Here is a 27,184-nt window from a genome sequence, read left to right as displayed (position 1 = left end):
TAAACTCTTTTTTTTTTTTTTTTTTTTTTTTTTTTTTTGTGCGAATATCACTTTCTTGTTGCACAATAAACATTAGAATCCGAAGGTACATGCAACCTGGGCAGACAGATATTAGTGCTAACAATTTTCATTCCCCTCCCAGTGTTTCTTCTCTGGGTGCAGCTACCTCTGTCCATCATTGATCAACTGGAAGTGAGTTGGATCTTCTTTATGTTGAAGATTTCCACTTCCATCAGAATATATCCTCATACAGCATTGTTGTTGAAGTGTACAGTGATCTTCTGGTTCTGCTCATTTCACTCAGCATCAGTTGATTTAAGTCTCTCCAGGCCTCTCTGTATTCCTCCTGCTGGTCATTTCTTACCGAGCAATAATATTCCATAACCTTCATATACCACAATTTACCCAACCATTCTCCAACTGATGGACATCCATTCATCCTCCAGTTTCTAGCTACAACAAAAAGAGCTGCCACAAACATTTTGGCACATATATGTCTCTTTCCGCTCTTTAGTATTTCTTTGGGATATAATCCCAGTAGTAGCGCTGCTGGGTCAAAGGGTATGCACAGTTTGATAACTTTTTGGGCATAATTCCAGATTGCTCTCCAGAATGGCTGGATTCTTTCACAACTCCACCAGCAATGTATTAGTGTCCCAGTTTTCCCACATCCCCTCCAACATTTTTCATTATTTGTTCCTGTCATCTTAGCCAATCTGACAGGTGTGTAGTGGTATCTCAGAGTGGTCTTAATTTGCATTTCTCTGATCAGTAGTGATTTGGAACACTCTTTCATGTGAGTGGATATAGTTTCAATTTCTTCCTCTGAGAATTGTCTGTTCATATCCTTTGACCATTTATCAATTGGAGAATGGTTCGGTTTCTTATAAATTTGGGTCAGTTCTCTATATATTTTGGAAATGAGACCTTTGTCAGAACCTTTGTTTTTAAAAATATTTTCCCAATTTGTTACTTCCCTTCTAATCTTGTTTGCATTAGTATTATTTGTACAGAAACTTTTTAGTTTGATGTAATCAAAATCTTCTATTTTGTGATCAATAATGATCTCTAGTTCTCCTCTGGTCATAAATTCCTTCCTCCTCCACAAGTCTGAGAGGTAGATTATCCTCTGTTCCTCTAATCTATTTATTATCTCCCTCTTTATGCCTAAATCATGGACCCATTTTGATCTTATCTTGGTATATGGTGTTAAGTGTGGATCCATATCTAATTTCTGCCATACTAATTTCCAGTTTTCCCAACAGTTTTTTCCGAATAATGAATTTTTATCCCTAATGTTGGAATCTTTGGGTTTGTCAAAGATTAGATTGCTATAGATGTATCCTTTTTTGTCCTTTGTATCTAATCTGTTCCACTGATCTACCGGTCTATTTCGTAGCCAATACCAAATGGTTTTGGTGACTGCTGCTATATAATATAGCTTTAGATCAGGTACACTTAGACCACCTTCCTCTGAGTTTTTTTTCATTAGTTCCCTTGCAATTCTTGACCTTTTATTCTTCCATATGAATTTTGTTGTTATTTTTTCTAGGTCATTAAAATAGTTTCTTGGGAGTCTGATTGGTATAGCACTAAATAAATAGATTAGTTTGGGGAGTATTGTCATCTTTATTATATTCGCTCGGCCTACCCAAGAGCACTGAATGTCTTTCCAATTATTTAAATCTGACTTTATTTTTGTGGCAAGTGTTTTGTAATTTTTCTCATATAATTCCTGACTTTTCTTTGGTGGATGGATTCCCAAATATTTTATACTCTCAACATTTGTTTGGAATGGAATTTCTCTTTGTATCTCTTGCTGTTGCATTTTGTTAGTGATATATAAAAATGCCGAGGATTTATGTGGATTTATTTTGTATCCTGCCACTTTGCTGAAATTTTGAATTATTTCTAGTAGCTTTTTAGCAGAGTCTTTGGGGTTCTCTAAGTATACCATCATGTCATCTGCAAAAAGTGATAGTTTGATTTCCTCATTTCCTACTCTAATTCCTTGAATCTCTTTCTCGGCTCTTATTGCCGAGGCTAGCGTTTCTAGTACTATATTGAATAGTAATGGTGATAGTGGGCAACCTTGTTTCACTCCTGATCTTACTGGGAAAGGTTGCAGTTTATTTCTATTGCATATTATGCTTACTGACGGTCTTAAATATATACTCCTGATTATTCTAAGGAATAATCCATTTATTCCTATACTCTCAAGAGTTTTTAGTAGGAATGGATGTTGGATTTTGTCAAATGCTTTTTCTGCATCTATTGAGATGATCATATGGTTCTTATTAATTTGATTATTAATATGGTCAATTATATTAATAGTTTTCCTAATATTAAACCAGCCCTGCATTCCTGGAATAAATCCTACTTGATCATAGTGTATTATCTTGGAGATGATTTTCTGAAGTCTTTTTGCTAATATCTTATTTAAGATTTTAGCATCAATATTCATTAAGGAGATTGGTCTATAATTTTCTTTCTCAGTTTTTGATCTACCAGGTTTAGGTATCAGTACCATGTCTGTGTCATAAAAGGAGTTTGGTAGGACTCCTTCATCCCCTATTTTTTCAAATAATTTATATAACATTGGGGCTAATTGTTCTTTAAATGTTTGGTAGAATTCACATGTGAATCCATCTGGCCCTGGGGATTTTTTCCTGGGGAGTTGATTAATAGCTTGTTCTATTTCTTTTTCTGAAATGGGACTATTTAAGCAATTTATCTCCTCCTCTGTTAATCTAGGGAGCCTATATTTTTGGAGAAAGTCATCCATTTCACTTAAGTTATCAAATTTATTGGCATAAAGTTGGGCAAAGTAACTTCTTATTATTTCTCTAATTTCCTCTTCATTGGTGGAAAGATCCCCCTTTTCATTTGTAAGACTATCAATTTGATTTTCCTCTTTCTTTTTTTTGATCAAATTTACCAAAGGTTTATCTATTTTATTGGCTTTTTCATGAAACCAACTCTTGGTTTTATTTATTAATTCAATAGTTTTTTTACTTTCAATTTTATTGATTTCTCCTTTTAATTTTTGTATTTCGAGTTTAATTTTTGGTTGGGGGCATGATTTTCATTTCTAAGATTATATGATTTTATTTTGCTGTCATGAGTATCATTGATACATAGTACACAGTTACTAGAAAACTAAAATAGAAAAGCATGTCCATGTTCAAGAGGAGCTGATATGATAAAAGCAGAAACAATGATGTCATATGTCTATATATTATAATATTGTGAGGAAATCTATAAAGTATTTTTGAAAGCTTCTAGGTGAAATATAATTTGTGGAGAAATGCTATTGAGTATCCTAATGACCACCAAGGTAGAAGAAAGAAATAGATGATGATTACTATAAGCAGATAACAAGGTTAACATATTTATATGTATTTTAACCTGATGAATAAGTCAGTCAGTGATTAGATTTCAATTATGATGCATAAAGAATATGTATTTAATAGACTTTACAGATATGAGGTAAATGAAGATTTATTTGAAGGATGAACATTAACAGGTTATCAGGTTATAAACTCCTTATACCAGTGGATACAACCATATGAGGCCCTGAACTGGCGGTCTCATAAGTTTTAATCACCTCATAATCTAAATTTTCACATACTGGTGACATGGCAAATTTTACTGATAGACAATTGAACTCTCATTTGCTGAATAACTAATATCAAAGGAGCAATGGATGGAAATATACTCATAATATCTTTGGGCCATTCCTTCAAATGGTATTGGACAAGTCATTCAAGGCCAATTAGTCAGTCAATAAATTTATTAAACATATGGAATGCGCTGTACTAAGTTGTGGAATGCTAATATCAATTTTAAAAATTAAATCCTTGCTTTCAAAATAATCTAATGGAGGAAGACAACACAGAAAAGAAAGTGGAAAATTGAGGCATGGAAGAGGGAAGGGTTACCTATCATGCAGACATGATGAAGTCCAAAAATGTCATGGGAAATAGGAAGAAGACTGAATGAACTATTTTAAAAATGGAAACCCTAGAGTCTGTTCCTTATTTAAAGAGTCCACAGAGGCAGAAGATACTGATGAGATCTGAATTCCTGAATGTATCAGGATAATGAGGTTTCTTAATGATGAGTTTCAGGGGAAAGAAAGACATGACAAACAGATTCAATGAAGTCCTAAAGCAGTACAGTTGGTGAGAAATTGAACGAGTTGGTTCAACTTCTTTCTTAAGTAATCATTTCAATGGGGCCAAAGAGGTAGGAAGAAGATTATTTATCAGAGTGGGGAAGAGGTCATGGACCAAGAGAAATTCATCATTGGCAAGTAAAAATTTAAGCAAAACTCATAGCACAACTGCATAAATATCATAAATGCTGGAGTTAAACTAACATAAAAACTAACATATAATGTAGTCAACCTAACAATATACCACTTCTGTCTATTTTAATATGTAATAGGTTGGAGAATGTTATCTATCCAATTACCTGTTGCAAGTCCCTTTCTACTAAAAGCACAGCAACTGAAAAAAAGGTTCAAAGCATATGAAGCTTTTCACAGTCTAAAATTGTGGAGTATATAAAATTGAGGATTATAAAAATTACATGATCCTAAAACAATAATACTAAGAAAACTACAGTCCAAAACCAATTATGATTTTAAATTAATTTTATTAATGACAATAATTGTTATTTTAGTGAGGGGAAGGTCAAAGAAGGGATAAATACATATTCTTGGGTTTGAGGGGGAAGAACAATAATAGAAAAGAAAGAGAGAAGACTGACCTACTCACATAAATTGTATTTAAATTGTTTTAAATTGTTTTCTCTACCAAGGGAAAGATCTTCAGATTGTAGTATATAGATCACAAAAGATTTCATGTAATCTGCCATATATGGATGAAGTACATTCTATTAATTTAATCTTTAAAAATTGTACCCTTTATTTTAACAAAATAATAACTTACCAACAAATTACCACTTTTCCTAATATTTAAAAAAAATAAACAAAAACCCAACCAAAATTATATAATGCAACCCTAAGTGATGTGATAGTTAGAGCTATGGATTAGGAGTCAGAAAGATGAGTTTAAATCTGGCATTAATTAGCTGCATGACTCTGAGCAAATTATTCAACCTTTGCCTGCCTCAGTTTCTTCAATTCTAAAGTGGAAATAATAATATGTGCCCCCCAGCATTATTGTGAGTATTGAATGAGACAATATTTTAAAAAATACTTAGCACATAACAATTGCTTGATAAATTCTTATTTCAGTTATGGTAAGGATCAAATGACATTTTATATAATTTTTTTTTTTGTTATCCTTAAATCTCTACATAAATGTCAGTGGCTAGGGGGTGATGCATGTGTTAGAGCATTCAAAAGCAAAATGTTAAGTGAAATAGTTTGCTATTTCAGGGGGAGGTATTCAACAAAGATTGGAGTTTAATGAGTCAACAAAGATTTGTTAGGCAAAGTGGAAGGAACATTTTCTCAACAGGAGATATACTGTAAGCAAAGGCAAGGAGAATAGAAAATACAAAACTTATTTGGGCTACAGAACTTTGTTCACTTTGGGATATAGAGTGAAAGCCAAAGGGAAATAAGATACAGTCTGGTAAAGAAGAAGGGTGCTTTATTGTGCAGAGGGCCTTGAATGCCAGACCAAAAAACTAAATTTTGCTCAATAGGAAACAAATACGAAGCCATTTAATATTATTGATCAGAGGAATACTAAGATAAACTAGAGAACATTACTTTGGAAGTGATATGAACATTTGCTTCAAGGAAGGGGAATGGGAAAAAAACCCTATTAGGAAGCTATTACTATTGTTCAGATGGATGACAAGGGAGGGTTGTAATCAGAAGGTAATGGTATTGGAAGCAAAGTGCATGAATGGGAAATGGCAAGTCAGGATAAAAAGTGAGGAGAAGTTAAGGAATAGGCAATAGTCAAAGATATCTTCAAAATTTTAAATATAAAATGAAAAAATAATTGAATTCTGTCTGTGATTTTTTTTTTTTTTTTTTTTTTTTTTTTTTTTTTTTTAGGGAGTGAGGATGGGGAAAAAAGCTGTTATGGAACTGAGTGTGGCAAATATTGAGATTTTTCAAAAATGGAAAGTGGGATTAGCATACAGGCTAGCAAGGTTGACATTTATTATGCATCTATTAAATACACAACTTGTGTGTCTGTAATTGTTTTATCTTCTGTGATTGTCTTTTCTCCTCATTTGGTCATGAACTCTATTCACCTCTAAGAATCTGAAAGGTAGCTTCCTATTCCTGTAATTTCTTTACGATTTCACAATTCGAATTTAGGTAAAATATACATTCTGAGCTTATGTTTGTATATGATGGAAGATATGTTTAAACCTTTAGTTTTGCAAGAATGTTATCCAATTTTTGACTAATAATGATATCTTACCCAAGTAGCTAGTGTCTTTGAGGTTATCATTGTACCAATAAGTTTTTTTCTTCTCTGTGTTTTATATATCATATTTTCCATTGATTGACTTCTATTAGATTTTTAAACAACCAACAAATGATTTTGAAGGCTACTATTTTGAAATTTGAGATATGTTATTGCTAAGCATTTTCCTTTCCCACTTTTTTAAATTCCCTTTGAGATTTCTAATCTTTCATTCTTCTTGAAGAATTGTGCTATTATTTTTCCTCAAACATTTTATATAGATGAGAATATGAGTATGTACACCACATAATGTTATTTCAGTCATTTTCTTTTTTGGATTGACTAAGGTCTGAGATTGTTTTCCCTAATACACTCTCTCTTATCTATAATTTTTTCCTCTTCTTTTGAAGGGCCACAAATTAGTCCCCCAATACTTTAGCCATTGTATTTTTTCCAGCACTGATCCTTTCTATTTATATTTGACTCAATGTAGCTGTTTTCTCTTCAGTGCCATTTATACTTCTGGGAGGTAAGCAGAACCTGAACAGAGTAGGTCCAATATTCTTGGTGGAGAAAACAATTTGACAAGATAACATTTATAAGCCTTTCCTGATTTTATTATATTTGTAGTCCTCTTTCATGACCTTATGATGATTTTTAGTTGTATATTTTGTCAAGTTTCTTTAGGTTGGTTGCACATTTTATTAGATAAAGCTTTTTATAACTGTCCAGAATAGGATAGACTTTAGTACCATCAACTCAATTTGATATATAATTTAAATATTTTTAAAAATTATTTTTGAACTCTTTTTGTTGCAACAATTAACTTATATTGGTTAAACTTCTTGGTGAAATTACTATAATCAGTGTTCAGGCTATTTTATTGCCCACCCTCCCTGTGGTTTTTTCTTTTTTTGTTTGTTTTGTTTTGTTTTGTTTTCAATTGACTGATTAAATAAATTAGGAATTAAGTTTTCTTTGTGTGAGGCAGTGGAAAGGTGAAAAGGCTACACTCCATCTTCAACTTTTCCCATTTTTGCATTGAAGTGGTCAAATATCAAAACATATATTGATTTGATTTTGAAAGATCTTATAAAATTCTTTATAAAATTTCTCTCTATCATTTTATTATCAATTGATATTACCAAAGCCGCCATTATTTTTCTTGAATTTTTTTGCAAATATTTATCATTAATCACATAATACATGATGGAATTTTTTCCATATTTGATGGAAAATAATTTTTTATAATTTTGATTCATAAGATAAAACTCACTCTATTCTTCCCTTTGCCTCCACAAAGAAGTACTTGTTTAGAGCTATTGTTCCATCTGGCTACAACTTCTTTATCTTTCAAGTTTATTTTTAACAATAACATCAAGGTTGATATGATTCAGCTCTTCTAACAATATGTCTGCTCATTAATCCTGAGAAAAGTGTCTTAATTCAGAATTCCAACAGCCAAATTAAAGTTTTAGATGATGTTTAAATTCTAATTCTTAGAATTCTTAGATCTTTTTACCACCTCCCCCACTTAAAAAAAAATGTGTATATTCTGGCAAACAGGACTGACAGGCCTAAGTGCCATTATAAACTTTTACCTTATTTTATGAATTGCAATGATTTTTTTTTTAAGTTTTCAACCTATTAGTGATAAGTCACTTGGAGACTAGCTAGAGGTTCTTAGAAGGTAAATTTGCTTTGTCTTCAAGGTCATGTTAAATGCTTTCCTAGAATGATAGATCCTTGCAGAGCCTACATTCTACTGTCTTACATTTAGAGAACATAGGTTCATTTTAATGCCATGATGTAGCATCACAGTAGGACTCTTATGAATAACATACAAGTATTTATTTAAAGACTATGAGGTACACAGGACTACATTGGGCTATGGTGGAAAAAATATAAAAACAAAACAGTTCTTGATCTTAAGAAGCTAATAGTTTACTAGGGGGATACAGCATAGAAATACAAAAGGTTTTTTTTTTTAATTTTATAATTATAAATTTTTTGACAGTATATATGCATGAGTAATTTTTTGTAACATTATCCCTTGTATTCATTTTTCCAAATTTTCCCCTCCCTCCCTCTACTCCCTCCGTTACATGACAGACAATCCCATACATTTTACATGTGTTACAGTATAACCTAGATACAATATATGTGTGTAAATCCAATTTTCTTGTTGCACGTTAAGTATTAGATTCCAAAGGTATAAGTAACCTGGGTCAAATACAAAAGTTAATGCAAATTTTCTACAAAGAAATACAATGTAATTTCATGAAGGAAAAAGCACCAATAACAAAGAACATATGTAAAGGTTCTATATGGAAGATACTGAGCTGTACTTTTAAGAAAGCTAGGGGCAGCCTGCTAGAGTTCTGCCTCTGCTGGTGTAGAGACTGCAGCTGGGGGAGCTTGCGGCTCTCAGTCTCTCACCAGACTCCGCCATGTTGGGGCTGTTAGGCCGTGCTGCCACTGCATCAGCCTCGGGCGCCCTTCAGGGCCTTGGCGCCGATGCCCCAGGCTCAGACCTTGCTACTAGCGGCCCGTCAGCGCTCCAGTCGTCCCGGGACTATGCGGCCATGACATCCCCCGCTGCTAAGAGTGGGGCGGCCAGCGGCCGCATTGTGGCTGTCATCGGGGCCGTGGTGGATGTGCAGTTCGATGAGGGCCTTCCTCCCATCCTCAATGCCCTCGAAGTGCAGGACAGGGACACCAGGCTAGTTCTGAAGGTGGCCCAACATGTGGGTGAGAGCACAGTCCGAACCATTGCTATGGATGGTACTGAAGGATTAGTGAGAGGTCAGAAGGTCCTGGATTCTAGTGCCCCAATCAAAATCCCTGTGGGACCTAAGACACTGGGAAGAATTATGAATGTGATTGGAGAGCCTATTGATGAAAGGGGTCCAATCAAAACCACAGTTTGCTGCTATTCATGCTGAGGCTCCTGAGTTCATAGAAATGAGTGTGGAGCAAGAAATCCTGTTCACTGGCATCAAAGTTGTGGATATTTTAGCCCCCTATGCCAAAGGTGGCAAAATTGGTCTGTTTGGTGGTGCTGGTGTAGGAAAGACTATATTGATTATGGAACTAATCAACAATGTTGCCAAGGCTCATGGTGGTTATTCTGTGTTTGCTGGCGTTGGTGAAAGAACCCAAGAAGGCAATGAGATGATTGAATCTGGTGTCATCAATCTAAAGGATACCACTTCCAAGGTAGCATTGGTATATGGCCAAATGAATGAACCACCAGGTGCTAGGGCTCGAGTAGCCTTGACTGGCCTTACTGTGGCTGAGTACTTCAGAGACCAAGAGGGTCAAGATGTACTGCTTTTCACTGATAATATCTTCCGATTCACTCAGGCTGGCTCAGAGGTGTCTGCTTTACTAGGCAGAATCCCCTCTGCTGTTGGGTACCAGCCCACATTGGCCACTGATATGGGTACCATGCAGGAAAGAATTACCACAACTAAGAAGGGTTCTATCACCTCTGTGCAAGCTGTCTATGAGCCTGCTGATGACTTGACTGACCCAGCTCCTGCCACCACCTTTGCTCACTTGGATGCTACCACTGTGTTTTCCCGGGCCATTGCTGAGCTGGGCATTTACCCTGCAGTGGATCCTCTGGACTCCACCTCACGAATCATGGATCCCAACATTGTTGGCAATGAGCACTATGATGTTGCCCGAGGTGTGCAAAAGATTCTTCAGGATTATAAATCCCTTCAGGACATCATTGCTATCCTTAGTATGGATGAGTTATCTGAAGAAAACAAGTTGACAGTGTCTCAGGCCCGAAAAATCCAGCAATTCTTGTCACAACCATTCCAGGTTGCTGAGGTATTCACAGGACATATGGGGAAGTTGGTACCCCTGGAAGAAACCATTAAGGGATTCCAACAGATCTTGGCAGGTCAGTATGACCATCTTTCACAGCAGGCCTTCTATATGGTAGGACCCATCGAAGAGGCTGTGACAAAAGCTGAAAAACTGGCTGAAGAGCACTCATGAGGAGCCACCTTCATCTGCCACACATCCTTCAATTTCAGTTGTTTGAGCAAACTACACAAAGAACTTTCATTGGAAAAGCTGTGTAATGTCTGAAGTCTATTTGAACTTTTGAATAAAATGTACATCTCAACAAAAAAAAAAAAGAAAGCTAGGGATTCTAAATATCTGAGAGTGCAAAGGTATATAGATAGGAGATGATTGTAGGAAAGAACCAACTTTATCATACTTAGAATAAAGTCTGTAAAAGTGACTAATAGGAAATGGAATAACTGTAAGTATAGGTGAGCGCTCTATGGTGAAGACTTCTAACTAACAAGTTGAGATGTTAGTATTTTATCCAAGGGATAATAGAAAGCCCCTAGTGATTATTAAAATAGGAGAATGCCATTATTCCACCTATACTTAGAAAGATTATTTTGAAAGCCATGTGAAGGATGGGTAAGAGAGGAGAAAAGACTGGATCAATATAGGATAATATTACAAAAAGTCAGAACCAAGTTCTTGACTATGTGACTAAAGAGAAAGGAATGGGTATAAACAGATTTTATGAAGGTAAAATTTACAAACCAGAAATGGGTAGAATATATGGTGGAGGGAGTAAATAAGAATCAAAAGTCAAAGATGATTCCAAAATTATAATCCTGGGGGAATGTGAAAGATAGGTGTGCTCTGAAAGGAAACTGTGAAACTTGGAGATGATTTAGGAGAGAAGAAAAATTGAGCATGTCTATTCAGCAAGAAGTTGGTGACATTGGATTAGACTTCAGAAGAGATTGGGCTAGTAATTATAGCTCATTAAAATCAATATCTGATCATTAATAGAGAGATTATTGGGAGAAAAAAAGCCAGAATTCAATCTTTTGAAACACTTTAATGGGGCAGTCCATAGATGAGCACTCATGATGAAGGATGAATGATAATCCTACTTTTTGGGTTTTTTTCATTTCACGAGTTATTTACACTATCTGCTGGAACTCCAATAAGTATACCGTTAAACAAAGATTAAGAATATCATTTGACTATTCTTATTGTAATTTGTGTTACAAAACTTCAACTGGGCCCTTACTACTGCTTGCAGTACTTCTAGCCTTTCCTAGTGGACTCATTATCTCCACAGTGGCTCCTTCTCATTTCTTCTCAACTGTCCTATGACTTCCCTTCCCCACTCTCTGAAGTAACTTTGTAGAGAGCAAGGAGAACTTTGTCTTATACTTCACTAATAAAATTGAGACCATTCAATGAAAGCTGCTGTTTCTCCCCTTTTCCTCTCATCTCATATCATTAGATACCTTCTGCTACTTTGCTCTTTACCCCATATTATATTAAGAGGTGGTATATTTTCTCTAGAAAAGTGCTTTTATCTTTACAAGTAATCCTATTCCATCCCATCTCTTGAATAGGTTCCCCCTGTGTTTCCCCACCCTCTCATTTACCTTTAATCTTTCTGTCTACCAGAAGATCATTATACACTTCAACAATGATACTGTACGAGGATGTATGCTGATGGAATTGGATTTCTTCAACATAGAGAAGAGCTAATCCAATTCCAATTGATTAATGATGGACAGAACCAGCTACATCCAGAAAAGGAACACTGGGAAATGAATGTAAACTGTTATTTTTACCTTCTGAATCCAATTCTTCCTGTGCAACAAAAAAATTCGGTTCTACACACATATATTGTATCTAAATTATACTGTAATATATTTAACATATGTAAGACTGCTTGCCATCTGGGGGAGGGGGTTGGGGGAGGAAGGGAAAAAATCTGAATAGAAGTAAGTGCAAGAGATAATGTTGTAAAAAATTACCCATGCATATGTACTGTCAAAAAATGTTATAATTATAAAATAAAATAAAAAATTAAAAAAAAATTAAAAAAAAAATCTTTCTGTCTACTGGCTCCCTCCTTATTGAATAGAAACACATCTATATCTTCCCCATCCTCAGAAAATCCTCTTGATCCTTCTATTTTATCTGTCATGCTATCTCTTTCCTGCCCATTAGTGGCATTAACTCTTTCAGAAAACTATCTTCAACAGGTACCCCCACTTTCTCATTTCTTACTTTCTTCTTAAGCCCTCACAAGTCAGCTTTTAGCCTTATCATTGTTCCTTCAAAAATTATCAGTGTTCTCCTAAATAAAAATTTTAATGGTCTTTTTTCCCAATCTTTCTTCTTCTTGACCTTCCTGCAGCTTTTGAAACTATTGATAACTTCCTTGTTGACAGTCTCTACTGTCTCAATTTTCAGGACACCATTCTGTCTTGGTCTTCTTCCTACTTTCTCATTCTTCTTTCCTGGATCCTCATCCAAGTTATACCTACTAACCATAAATGTCACAAATAATTCTCTCCTGATCTTTCTCTTTTCCTTCTATGGTTCATTTGGTGATTTTATTTAATTGGTGGTATGAATTTAATTGCCATGTTTGTGTTCATTGTTCTCAATCCATTTATCTAACTCTAAGCTCTCTGTTGAATTCCAATCTTACATGTACGACTGTCTTTGAGATATTTCAAATTGGATGTCTCGTTTTCATCTTAAACTCAGTCCATCTGAACCCACTATTTCTCCCTAAATCCTTCTCTTACTTTTAAAAATTTCTATTACTATTGAGAGCAACACCATCCTCCTACCTGTTCTGACTCACAATCTAGGTGTTACCAACAATTTCATCCCCTATATCTAATTTGTTGCCAAAGCTTAGCAATTTTATCTTCATGATATCTCTTGTATATATCCCCTTCTCTACTCTGATACTGTCACTATCCTACATCAGATACTCATCACCTCATATCTGGACTATGACTATGCCCTGCTAATTGAACTCCTTTAGTTTCTCTCAAATTCTAGCTAAAATCTGACAGTTATAGGATATTTTTCCTAATCCTTTTAATTCTAGTGCTTATTCTCCATTTTCCTGTGCCTAGCTTCCTGGGATATTTTTATTTTCTTGTTATCTCTCCTATTATATTGTGAGGTCTCAAGAGCAAAGATTATATATTTTTTGCTTTTTTGGATCCATAATCACTTGCCATAAATGGGGGCTTTAAATGCTTTTGATTGAATGACCTCCTAATGAGCTGCTATGACTAAAAATGTTTTTAAAAATCCTGTGATCCTTTGTGGATCTTATGTGAGGAAAACTTATAAACTCAGAATGTTTCCCAGAAAACAGACACATAGCTTTACAGATGGATATCATTGGATCCCATGCTTGGAGCCTTGCCAAAGTTTATGAGAATTAGTCAAATAATTAATTGTTGTCATATCCTTAGGAAATAAATAAATGTTATATTGAAGGATCAGATTAGGTTTTTAATGAAGAAGTAGAATAAATGTAAGTTTAAAGTTAAATATAAAATCTTGGTTTCTGATTCAGATGGACAGGCATATAATAATTCATATAAAAAACTTACTAGGCTACAAAATCAGTATGGATTTGCAAGGGAGACATTATACTTTTAAAAGTAAGCTACTTCCAACTAGGCTTCATTAACAGAAGTAAAGTGTCAAGAACAAGTGTTATGATGTACTTTGCCCTGGTCAGACAACATGATATATATCATATTCATTTTTAAGTCCCACATTTGGGACAGTAATTGGCAAATTAAAAAGTAGTCAGTACAGTAAGATCAAATAACACATAGCATGAGAATAAATTCAAGAGCTGTGGATGTTTGGTGTGAGTAGAGGAAACAGAATGAACATTATGGGTATCTTTAAATGTGGGAGAACTAAACTTGATTTGTCTGGAATCTCTGGGAAGAACTTAGGATAAAGTCTTGAAGAAGTAGAGAGATAGATATTTGGTTCAATATAAAGAAAAACTTCCTTCTAATTAGAGCTGCTCAAAATTGGGATATACTGTATTTGTTGGTAATATTTTTTCTTTTTAAAAGAGGCTGTCATGTTGGATGACCACTTGCTAAGAAGGTTGATTCCTGCTCAGGCTGAGGTTACACTAAGACCTTTGAAGTTCTTTCAAACTGTCAAGTTTGATGATTCTTTTGCACCTATATCGACTATTCTCAAATCTTCATGTCTATTTCTAATTTTCCTCCCACATTTTTGACTTCTTAAAAAACATTTTCATAAATACTCCCTTATGCTCTTAAATTGAGTATTTTCCAAATCATTTATTTTATTTGCTCCCTTTAACCTCAAAATTTGTATTCCTCCCCAACTACCTCATTTGTGTATCTTTACCCTTTCTATATTACCAGGTTATAAACTCAAATATAGTCTGTGTTCATGTTAAAGTATTCCTCCTTCACTACCCATGTGATCTTTGCCAAATAACTTAATCTCTTTGGGTTCTGATTTCTTGCTCTATAAAATGACGGCATTTGATTATCAGATAACCTTTAAGGTCCTTCTCCAACTCTGTCTTGTTTCTTCTTTATCTTTTTCCCCTTCATTGATGTTTCACCAAGTTCTGTTGTTTCTTCCTTCTTCATACCCAAAGAAGAATAACTATTTCTTCCCTGTTCCCAGATTTTTAACTCTAGTTCAATGCTTTATAAGCTTCTGTTATAATCTCCTGGCTATCTTTTCAATTTTCTTCTTCAGCCATATGTTCTTCCTATACTGTTAGAAAAATCTTATTAAAACACTGTTTTCATTTCATTTCAAAAGATAATTGAATTTCTTTGTCTATTCTTTCTTTTTTTTAATAGTTTTTATTTACCAGATATATGCATGGGTAATTTTACAAAATTGACAATTGCCAAACCTTTTGTTCTAATTTTTCCCTTCCTTCCCTTCCATCCCCAGGTGGCAGGTTGACCAATCCATGTTAAATATGTTAGAGTACAAATTAAATACAATATATGTATATATGACCAAACAGTTGTTTTGCTGTATAAAAAGAATCGGACTTTGAAATAGTGTACAATTAGCCTGTGAAGGAAATCCAAAATGCAGGCGGACAAAATTAGAGGGTGTGGGAATTCTATGTAGTGGTTCATAATCATCTCCTAGAGTTCTTTTGCTGGGTGTAGCTGGTTCAGCTCATTACTGCTCTATTGGAATTGATTTGGTTCCTTTGTCTATTATTTCAAGTTCAAACACTTCAAAATGATTCTTATAGATTCCATTTAGAGACAGCTTGGCATTGTGGACAGAGTGCTGTACCTAGAGTTAAGAGCACTTGCAATTCAATTTCTAAACTTGATACTTAAAAACTACTTAATTATGGCCAAGTAATTTAATTGTTGAGCCTCAGTTTCCTATTTCACTCCAGCTTTCACATAATTGCAAAAGTGATTGTCCCTAAAATGCAGTTCTGATCATATCATCCTTCTTCCTCCCTCTGTTCCCCTAAATTTTTAGTATCTTTAAAAGTTCTAGAACAAAATATATGCCATTCAAAGATCTTAATAATCTTACTTATACTTACCTTTTTGGGTTGATTAAATAATAATTCTCTATCACTATAATAGTTTTCATATAATACTGTAATTCCCTCTTTTTTTTTCTTTTTCACACTTATTTTTAGTGCACATTGCTTTATGAATCATGTTCAGAGAGAAAAATCAGAGCAAAAGAGAAAAATCATGAGATTAAAAAAAAAAAAAGAAGTGAACAGAGTTGATTTAAGTCTCCTTCATTCTTTCTCTGGATGCAGATGGCATTTTCTGTCCAGAGTCTATTATGATTGCTTTGAATCACTGGACCACTGAGAAGATCCAAGTCTTTTATAGTTCTTCATTACACATTCTTGCCTTTATGTTATACAATGTACTCCTGGTTCCGCTTGTTTTGCTCAGCATCAGTTCATGTAAATCATTCTAGACCTTCTAAAAATCAGCTTGTTCATCATTTTTTATAGAACAAAAATATTCCATTACTTTCTTATACTGCAACATGTTCAGTCATTTCTCAATTGATGGACATCCACTTGTTTCCCAATTCTTTGCTACTAAAAAAGAGCTGCTACAATATTTTTACACATGCGGGCTCTTTTCCCTCCTTTATGTTTTCCTTTGAATGCAGATCCAGTAATAGCACTACTAGGTCAAAGGGTATGCACAGTTTGATAGCTCTTTCAGCCAGATTGCTCTGGAAAATGGTTCAATCATTTCACAACTCCACCAACAATGAATCAGTGTTCCAGTTTTCTTACATCCTCTCCAACATTCATCATATAATGTCATCTCTACCAATATGAGAAGTGTGATGTGGTACCTCAGAGTTGCTTTAATTTGAATTTCTCTAATCAATTATGATTTAGAGCATTTTTTATAACTATAGATGGCTTTAATTTCTTCATCTGAAAATTGTTCATATCCTTTGAGCATTTATAAATTGGGAAGTGACTTGTATTCTTATAAATTGGACACAGTACTTTATATATTTTAGAAATCAGACTTTTATCATAAATATTAACTGTAAAATATTTTTTCCCAGCTTTGTACTTTACTTTTAATCTTGGTTCTGTTTTTTTTTTTGTGTGTGTGTAAAACCTTTTTGACTTAATGTAATCAAAATTGTCTGTTTTGCCTTTCATAATATTATCTAGTTCTTCTTTGGTCATAAATTTCTTCCGTATCCAAAGATCTTATAGGCAAATTATCCTGTGTTCTCCTAATTTGTTTATGGAATTATTCTTTTTGCTCAAATCACATACCCATTTTAATCTTATTTTGGTATGTCATGTGAGATGTAGATCTATGATGAGTTTCTGACATATTATTTTCCAGTTTTCTCAGCAATTTTTGTCAAATAATGAGTTTTTATTCCAGAAGCTTGAGTTCTGGGGTTTATCAAATACTAAATTGCTATAGACCTTGATTATTGTGTCATGTGTATCTAATCTATTCTATTGATCCAACACTCTATTTCTTAGCCAGTAGTAAATGGTTTTGATGACTGCTATTTTATAACAGAGTTTTAGATTTCGTATTGCTAAGCTACCATCCCTTTCCATTTTCCTAGGTTCTATAAAATAATGTTTTGGCAGTTTAATTGGTATAGCACTGGAAAAGTAGATCAATTTAGGCAAATTGTCAATTTTATTATATTAGCTTGGCACAGCCATGAACACTTGATACTTTTCCAATTGTTTAGATATGACTTTATTTGCAGAAGAAATGTTTAGTAATTTTGTTCACATAGTTCTTGGGTTTGTCTTGTCAGGTATTTTACTTTGTCTACAGTAATTTTAAGTGGAATTTCTCTTTTTTTCTCTTTTAATCTTTTGCTGATGGGTTTTGTCAGTAATATATAGGGTTGGTGATGATTTGTGGGGGTTCATTTTATATCCTGCAATTTTGGTAAAGCTGTGACTTGTTTCTAGTAGGTTTTTGAATGATTTTCTGGGATTCTCTAAGTATATCATCATATCATCTGCAAAGAATAATAGTTTTATTATCTCATTGCCTATTCTAATTACTTTAACTTCCTTTTTTCTTTTATTATTGCTAAAGCCAACATTTCTAATACAATGCTGAATAATAGTGATTATAATGGACATCCTTGTTTCCCTCCTGATCATATAGGGAATACGAACACTCTGTAATTCTCAAAACTTTTATGTTGACTATCCATTATGCCTTAAACATATGTCTACCTCACCTTCATCATCTATTATAACTCCTAATTTTTTTTAAAGTAACATCTTCTAAATGAGAACTGTATTTATTTTCCCAGTTGCTAATACATTCCTTCTCAAAATTGCTTTATATCAACTTCATATATCATTATAAAATAGATGTGTTTGGAAAATGTAATGTAAACAGATCTTCACTCATGCATGGGATAGATGAATTATCTGAACTGAGGTCTGAATACTCTCTCAAAGAAGTCAATAATCTTTTTACCTTAGGAACAGGAAGTAGGCTGTTACTACTCTCATCTATCTCCAAGAATGACGTTGGGGTAGAATTATATTTACTACGCCTCAGGAATTGGTACTACAAAGGCATAATACTTGTGCTATAAGATAATGTCTTTTTCTCTTATTATTTTCATGCATGAACTAACAGCTTAATTCCCTCCCACCAATTGCTAGTTGGTTATATAAATAGCCCCCAAGAGTATCTAGTTAAACTCTTTAATTAAGAATTATTAATTTATTTATGTAATTAATATAATAGAATAAATGTAATATCTTTGGGAGCAAGAGGGAAGAACTTCAGCAGAACCAAAAGGAAAATAATCTCATTGAAAGGGGATCAAGCTTAGGTGTTTATAAGAATTTGATCACTGAAAGCTAGCCAGTGCAATATGAATAGAGTACTTGGAGTTAGGAAAATCTGAGTTCAAATCCAGTCTCAGACACTTAGTAGCTATATGACCCTGATTAAAAGTAATTAACCTCTTTATCTCAGTTTTCTATTCCATAAAACAAAAATGAATGCCTAACTCCTAGGATTGTTATGAGGGGGAAAATAATACTTATAAAGTGCTTTGCAAATCTTAAAGTTATACATACTCATTATAAATAGATGAAGGATATGGATTGGTAATGTTGTTGTGATAGGAGATGGAGCTCCAGGTAAATCTCCAGTCTTTCTTTGAAAGGTCAGAATTTACCTTTTCCAGATAGCTACTCTATTGGTCTGTAATATCTATATGGTTGAACTATGCTATGGTTGAATTTATTGCTCAGAATTTTCTCAGATAATCAGAAGTTGTGTCTCCTTATGTGCATAATAATAATGAAAGGGTTACCCTTTAGGAAAACCACTCCACGTTTAGATGGAAGTGGGGTGGTACCTATAGAAGTATATATCTGCTTCTCTAATTATAAGGTATAAGCTTCCTAATGCTATGCAGTTTTGATTTATCGGTGTATAACAAATTCTTAGAATTGCCTGTAGCACATGCAAGATACTTGATATGTATTTGTTGACTGATTCATTGATTCTGAGTTTAACCCCAAGTTTAAATCCAAGACCTCTAAGATCCCTTCATTTCTAAGTCTATGATCTGTTAGTATCATTATTGTCTAAATAATTTGCTTAATGTAGATTTTTGTATAGTAAGTTCCCTTGTTATCTAACTTATTAAACTTTTATTCCTTTGGTATCTACATTGCTCCTAATATGTTTGAATGTTGTTTTATATTTAATATTTTCTGGGCAGAACTTGCTGCAATGACTATAATAGTTAACATTTATATAATAATTTAAGCTTTTTCAATGTACTTTACCAAAATTTCATTTTAGCCTTATTTTACAGTTTAGAAAACTGAGCTAGACGATTAAGTGACTTATATAGGTCACACAACTAATATTTGAGGCAAGATTTGAACTAAGATACCCCTAACTCCAAGTCAAAGCTCTATCTATGAAAATAATGAAAAAAAAATATGAAAATGTATAATACTTCATTAGAAAAACAACTGACTTGGAAAATAAATTCAAGAGAGATTATTTAAAATTAGTGGACCATCTGAAATGCATCATCAAAACAAGAGTCTAAATATCATCTTTCAATAAATCATCAAGGAAAATTGCCTTGATCTTATAGAAAGAGGCTAAAATAGATTGATAGAAACCCCAAGATGAAAACTCCTATAAAATTATAACTAAATTTCATAGCTCCAAGATCAAGGAGAAATATTTTAAACAGTCAGAAAGAAATAATTCAAGAATTGTGGAGCCAAAGTCAAGGTAACACAAAATTTAATAGCTTCTGAATTAAAAGATCAGAAGGTATAGAATGTGATATTCCAGAGGGCAAGAATCACCCAGTAAAACTAAGTGTAATCCTTCAAAAAAAAATAAAGGATATATAGAGAACTCCCAAACATTCCTGATGGAAAGAACAGCACTGAATAGAAATTTTCATTGTCAAATATAAGACTCCAGAAGAATATAAAAAGGTAAAAGGAAAGAGAGATCATAAGGCATCTAATCAGGTTAATCTATTTATATTTCTACAAGGGTAAAATAATACTTGTAACTTCTAGAAACTTTGTCATTATTAGGGCAATTAGAAGTTATATATATATATATATATATATATATATATATATATATATATATATATATATATATATATATATATATATATATATATATAGACAGACAGAACAGTGTGAATTGAAAGGATTATATCTAAAAAATAAAATTAAGGAGTGAGCAATAGGAATGTACTGAAAGAAAGGGAAAGGGAGAGGTAGAATGTGATAAGTTGTCTCAAATAAAAGAGACCAAAAAAGCTTTTATAGTAGAGGGAAAGATGGGGAATATAAAGGTGAATGAGTGAACCTTACTTTGATTAGAATTGTCTCAAAGACAGAATAATATATACATTCAATGGATATAGAAATCTATCTTACTGTAAAAGAAAGTAGGAAGTGAAGAAGATAAGAAAAGGGAGAATGATAGAAGGGAGGTCAGATGGAAAAGATGTTAATCAGAAGCAAAACACTTTTGAGAAAAGACAGAGTGAAAGAAGGGGGAATAAAATAAACAGGATGGGAGGAGAAACAGCAGTAATCAATGTGAAAAAAAAAAAACTGAAGCAATTTTTTTTTCTGATAAAGGGCCTATTTCTCAAAATTTTATAGACTAAAATCAAATATTTTAAAAAATAACTATTCTCCAATTGACAAATGACTATATTATAAAAATTATTTTCAGATAAAATGATCAAAATTATCACCATACAAAAAATACTAAATAATTATTGATTGGGGAAAAGCAAATTAAAACAATTCTGAGGTACTACTTCATAACTAACTGTTAGAGTGACTAAGAGGAGAGAAAAGGAAAATCACATGTTGGATAGGGTTCAGGAAAAATGAAACATTAATGCATTGTCGATGGACTTGTGAATTGATTTCTATCATTCCTTAGAGTAATTTGGAGCTATAGTCAAAAGAGTATAAAACTATTTCCTTTGATCTAGCAATACCACTACTAGGTTTGTATTACAAAAGAGATAAAAAAATAACTGAAAGGAAAATTACCTATATGTAAAAATATATATATATTTAGCAGCTCTTTTCTGATGAGAATTGGAAATTGAGAGAATGCAGCAATTAAGGAATGGCTGAATAAATTGTTGTATATTATTGTAATGGAATACTTTTGTGCTATAAGAAATGATGAGTAGGTTCCTCTCAGAAAAAACTTGCGATAACTTACATAACAATGCAAAATGAGGCTTACTCTGTACAAAGCTACAGCAATATTGTAAGATGATCATCTATGAATAATTTAGCTATTCTCAGCAATAAAATTATCCAAGAGAACTGTGAAGGACTTATGATGAAAAATGTTATCCATGCTTAAAGACAGAATTGATGGTATATGAATATAGAATGAATATAGAAAGTTAAAAAAAAACTTTATTTTTCAAAAGTTTTTAGTTTGGCTTATGTTTTCTATCATAACATGAGTATCAAATTATATGTTTTATGACTACACATGTAGGATATATATTAATTTACTTATCTTCTCAAACAGGGGATGGTGGTAGGGAGGGAGCAAAGAAAAATTTAGAACTCAAAGTTTTAAAAGTTAAGAAATGTTTTACATCTAATTGGGGAAAAATAAAATACTAAATATTAAAAAAAAAAAAAAACAACTTTAAATTACAATGACAAGGACTGACAGAAATAAAATATCTCTTTTTCTCTAAGTTTCCATATTAAAACTGAGGCCCAGAGAGGATAAGTGGCTTATTCAAAATTACATATCTAGTAATAGATTGAACTTGGGTTTAAACTCAGAGGGTCAATGAATCAATCAATAAGCATCCATCAAGTGTCTGACATGTGTTTTACCCTATTCTAAGGGCTGGTTATACAAAGACAAAGCAAAACTACATAGCTTCAGGGAACTTGTATTCTTATTACAGAAATGAGCATATACATGCATAAGTATAACCACTTATCCATCTCAGCCTGGAATGGTTTGCCCAAAGGATGGCCCTTTCACTTCTATTAATGTATAAGGAAATATAACTTCTGATTGACTGATATGGTGCATTATGAAAGGTGTCATGGTATATTGGTTGATATTTATCAATTGGCTCCTAATTTTGAGGAATCTTGGGATAGGAAGACCTGGATTCAAGGCCTATATTTCACATGTAATAACTTTGTGATCATGGAAAGTTAATTTTAGTCTTTCAATGAAACTAAAAAGTAGTTTTAAATTAATTGTAGATGTATAGCAGAGGAATCCCTATACTGATATAAGTATTGGTCCAAATCATATCTTCCCTTTCTCTCTGCCTCTGTTTTTTATATAAACACGAATGTACAGGCATACATTTATTTATACATATTTTTGCACATATGTTTATGTATGTATATTTATAAAGTAAGTTAAATAAAAATTATATAAACTTGAAATGCTTACTTCAGTTCACTTTTTATAAACATATTTCATTTGAATCTCACAAATGAATCCAGAAGTGTCAGAATTCTTGTTTCAGATGAAAAAAAGGGAGTTTCCCAATATTTTTTGTATCATGTCTATACCACTAGCAAGTGTCGGCCTGAATTTGCCTTCTGATTCTCTTACAAGTTCCACTGCACCAAAATTGTCTGTCTTGACTTTTTTGGAAGATAATTTATAATGTCATAATTAAAGAATTTGTGGAAGGAAGGGAATTTGAGACCACTTCATTTTATAGATCAGAATTTAGAGGATCAGAAAGATTGAATTGCTTAAACTATTTCAGTGGAATTAGAATCAAAGTAGGTTGGATCCCATTTTGGATTTTTCTTTTCAAAGGAGCACTCTTAGTATTGTCATGTTAAATATATTACATAATAACGCTCTGGGCCCAGTTCTCTTGACACATATTTACCACTCTGCATGTATCTTCTTTTATGTCCATGGGAGTCCTAAGAGTGGAGGTGGTAATAAACACTGGGTTTTATAATTGTTTCTAAATGTAATTCAAGGTGTTGTTTTTAATCTCAAAGTCCCTACATGGTGTTACTCTAGGAAACCATGGAAACAGTGACACTCTCTGTATGCTTTGAAAAAAGATTTAATAATATAGGTCCTATGATTAGGAAATTGGAGGTAGTTAAAGAAGTACTAGTCAGTGTTGACTCTGATACCTTGTTAATAATGGAGCCATTTTATTTGAATAGCACATGTAAAGGCCAAACTTGATGATTGGATTAAGTAGAATTATTAAATATTATTGTAAATAATTGTTCTGGATATTTTATCCCATAACTTCTTCCCTAAAATCAGATAATTTTCTTGAAACACATAGGAATTTCAGAATTAGCATTTAAACCCAGCTCTTATCATCATTCTAAATATTGGATTATGATTTTGAATATCTTTCCATAAGAAAGCAGTTTCACTTAAAAAAACAAACAAACAAACAAACAAACAAAAACTTCCCCAACAACTTAAGGGGCCAAGATTTAAAGAAATTTATAGTTAGAAACACAAAAAGAAATGATCAAGTTCAACTACTTCATTTGACTGGGTCTCTGAAAATGTTTTGCAGTTTTTGGAGGGTTTTGACTAAAGAACTAGCATTTATTAAAATGATAAAGATAAAAGATAATAATAAATAATAGTATTAATTTTGTACTTTAAGTGCTATATAAAGTGCCGAAGTACTTTACACTAATTATCTCATGTGATCATTATAACAACTGTGTGGAACAGGTGATGTTATTGTACCCATTTACAGATAAAGAAATTGAAGCTAATAACTTAAATGACTTGTCCATGGTTAGACAGCTAAATAATTCTGGCAGGATTTAATATCAGGTCTTCCAGACTCTAGACTAAGATTCTATTGACTGAGGAGGAGATCATATTTTAATGAAGGTGATAATATGTAAATAACTAGATATGTACAAAAGATATATAAAAAATAAATAGAAGTTAATCTTAGATGGGACAGCTCTAGCAGCTGAAGCAGGACTGGGACTGAGAAAAGCCATCTTTGAAAATATGGAAGATTATGGACTAGACAGCAAAAGTTCACTATAGCAAAAACAAAATCACAGTTTTTGTTTCTATATAATGGCCTCATCAAAACATCTTCCACTTGCAAATTATGAGATTTTAGACAAGTTACAACTTTCTTGTACCTAAATCTTTTTATTTGTTAAAAGAAAACAATAATATTTATTTTTACTACATATGTCAGAGAGTGGCTGGGGATATTAAATGAGTAATGCATAGACATATTAAAGTATAATTTTAATGTAAATATTTTTCCTTCATGACTTTAAACATGACTCATGATCTTACAATCATCAGGAAATTCAGTATTCATATTGAAGTTTTTCAAACATATAGCATATAATTCCTCAACTTCTAACCTCACTTCAATCATACATAGTATATGATTCAACATCATATGCTGTTGCCTTAAGTGCTCAGTTGTCTGATTCAAATACACCTATTGAGAGTTTCAGCCCTCTACAATATGCATATATGCATATTCATGCCTAGAACTTCATCACTTCTAAGTCCCTGAACTTGGAAATTCCACTCTCCAGCCAGAATAAATGGTATCCTTCTACATGTTTTTATTCAATAAAACTCTATCCTTTCTTCCTTACTTCAATACTCTTCCTAGATCCCATGTGGTACCTCTATTATTTCACACTTTATTTTATTCTTTAGAATCCCTTGTATCTTGTCTCTTCATTGTTCCACACTAGGTGATTTTTCAGTTGCTATACTTGGGCTCTCAAGCATCACTATGGGAAATTTAAAAATTAAATTTACCACCTATAGTGGTAAAATAAATTTCATTATGAATAGCTTTCTAATCATAATCCTATTTGACCAACATTACTGTTAATATTCCCAGATACATGACTTAGGAGGGTAGTTTTCAGAGATGACACATGATGAAAAAAAAGGAAGGTAAGAACAAGATGAATGATGGTCAGTAGTTTATATTGGATAGAAAATAATATATGGGAACCTAAGATAGTGGAGTAAAGTTAGAAAGCTGCTTGCTCTTTCCCCAATTTCCATTGAAAACCATAGTGAAACCAAACCTCTGAACAGAGTTTGACATATTAAAACTTCTCTCCAGCTCAAAATAGACTGGAAAAACTTCAAGAAAGTTAAGTTTCATTGGGGAGAAAAGTGTGTTTGGCCTAGGTCAGATAGACTTTGGGAAAGCAGTGAGAGGGTCTTAAACACAAAAATCAGTAACTAAGATCCTCAGTAGAAGACCAAATCAGTGGGACAGCTTTCAATCCCAGCTCAGAAGGCAAATTCTGGAAAACCAGGCTGTTTCCTGAAAAGAACAAGTAAAGCTACCCTCTGGAAATACAAGAAACTTCTGTGCTCAAAGCCTCAGAGCTGCACAGGAAGCATGGGAAAGTGTCTCCTTTTACCTCAAGAGGAGAATTGAACCATAAAAGTAAAAAAAAAAAAAAAAAAAAAAGAGGAAATACGAAAAGAAAAGGAAAGAAAATGAACAAGAAACAGAAAAGAACCTTGACCATAGAAAGCTATAAAGCTTTTATGGTGACAGGGCAGACCAAAACACAAACTCACATGAGGACAGAATGTTTATGGAAGAAATCTCAAAGAGTGATATGCATTGGTCTCAAATCCAAAGAGGCTTTTTGGAAGTGTTCATAAAAGACCTTAAAAGAGAAATAAGAGAGGTAGAAGAACAAATGAGAAAGGAAATGAGAGGTATGCATGGGTCAACAGATTGGTAAAGGAAAGAAAAAAAATGAGGAAAATAATAGAATTACCCAAATGGAAAAAGAGTTACAAACACTAACTGAAAAAAAATCATACAATAAAAACTAGAACAGAGCAAATGGAAGCTAATGGGTTTGTGAGACAGCAAGAATCAGTCAAACAAACTAAAACAAAAGAAAAAATGGGGAAAAAAAATGTGAAATCCCTTATTGGCAAAACAGGCAACTTGGAAAATAGATCCAGAAGGGACCATTTAAATTATTGGCCATGACCAATAAAACAGCCTGGATAGCATATATAAGAGATCATTAAAGAAAATTACCCCCAAATTCTAGAAACAGAGGGGGAAATACTGATTGAAAGAATCCAGAGATCGCCTTCTAAAAGCAATCCCAGAAGGAAAACCTCAAGGAACATTGTTGCAAGACCCCAAAACTATAATCTCAAGGAAAAAAATACTGCAAGATGCGAAACAAAAACAATTTAAATATCAAGGAGAAACAGTCAGGAATTAACCAGGATCTGGCAGCTCCTACAATAAAAATTCAGAGAATTTGGAAAACCATATTTTGGAAGGCAAAAGACCTAGGATTACAACCAAGAATTAACTATCCAGCAAGATTCAGCATTATCTTCCAGGGAAGTGATGGAGCTTCCATGAAGTAAGAGACTTTTAATCATTCTTATAAAAAAATAAACAAAAAATTTAATCTACAAACGGAGGACTCAAGAGAAACATAGAAAGATAACTATATATATATATATATATATATATAATATGTATTATATATATTATTTAAAGATTAAACTGATTATATCTTTAGATGGGAAAATGATATCTAATTCTTGAGAACTGTATCTGTCACTAGGGCAGACAGAGAGAGGCATCACATGGACTGAGGGTGTGATTATAAATGGACTCTGATATGATTACATTTAAAAAAATTCATTAAAGAGTAGACAAATCCCTCTACTGAAAAAAAGAAGTAAGGGGAGGTATAATCGGAAAATTAGTTCATATGAAGTGATCCAAAAGAGCTATTACAATCATGGAAAAGAAGGGAGTGAGATGATCACTATCTGAAGCTTGACATCATCAGTTTGGGCTCTAAGAGAGAATAACTTAATCAATTAGTTGGGTAT

At 33.1% G+C, this 27,184-nt stretch overlaps 2 protein-coding genes across 10 annotated transcripts in view; both read left to right on the top strand.

Annotated features, from left to right (window-relative positions):
- KCNT2 (potassium sodium-activated channel subfamily T member 2) overlaps window positions 1-27,184 on the top strand; it is a 588,661-nt gene that overhangs the window by 307,253 nt on the left and 254,224 nt on the right. The window lies entirely within an intron of this gene.
- LOC141565524 (ATP synthase F(1) complex catalytic subunit beta, mitochondrial-like) lies at window positions 8,828-10,562 on the top strand. Its single transcript, XM_074308660.1, is given in 2 exon segments — window positions 8,828-9,321; window positions 9,323-10,562. Coding segments are annotated over 2 exon segments (1,563 nt in total). The 5' UTR covers window positions 8,828-8,851; the 3' UTR covers window positions 10,416-10,562.

The sequence above is a fragment of the Sminthopsis crassicaudata genome, chromosome 4, assembly GCF_048593235.1.
Source record: "Sminthopsis crassicaudata isolate SCR6 chromosome 4, ASM4859323v1, whole genome shotgun sequence".
Taxonomy (NCBI): Eukaryota; Metazoa; Chordata; class Mammalia; order Dasyuromorphia; family Dasyuridae; genus Sminthopsis; species Sminthopsis crassicaudata.
Note: the sequence above shows the minus strand (reverse complement) of the source record. Positions and strands in the feature narration are given on the sequence as shown.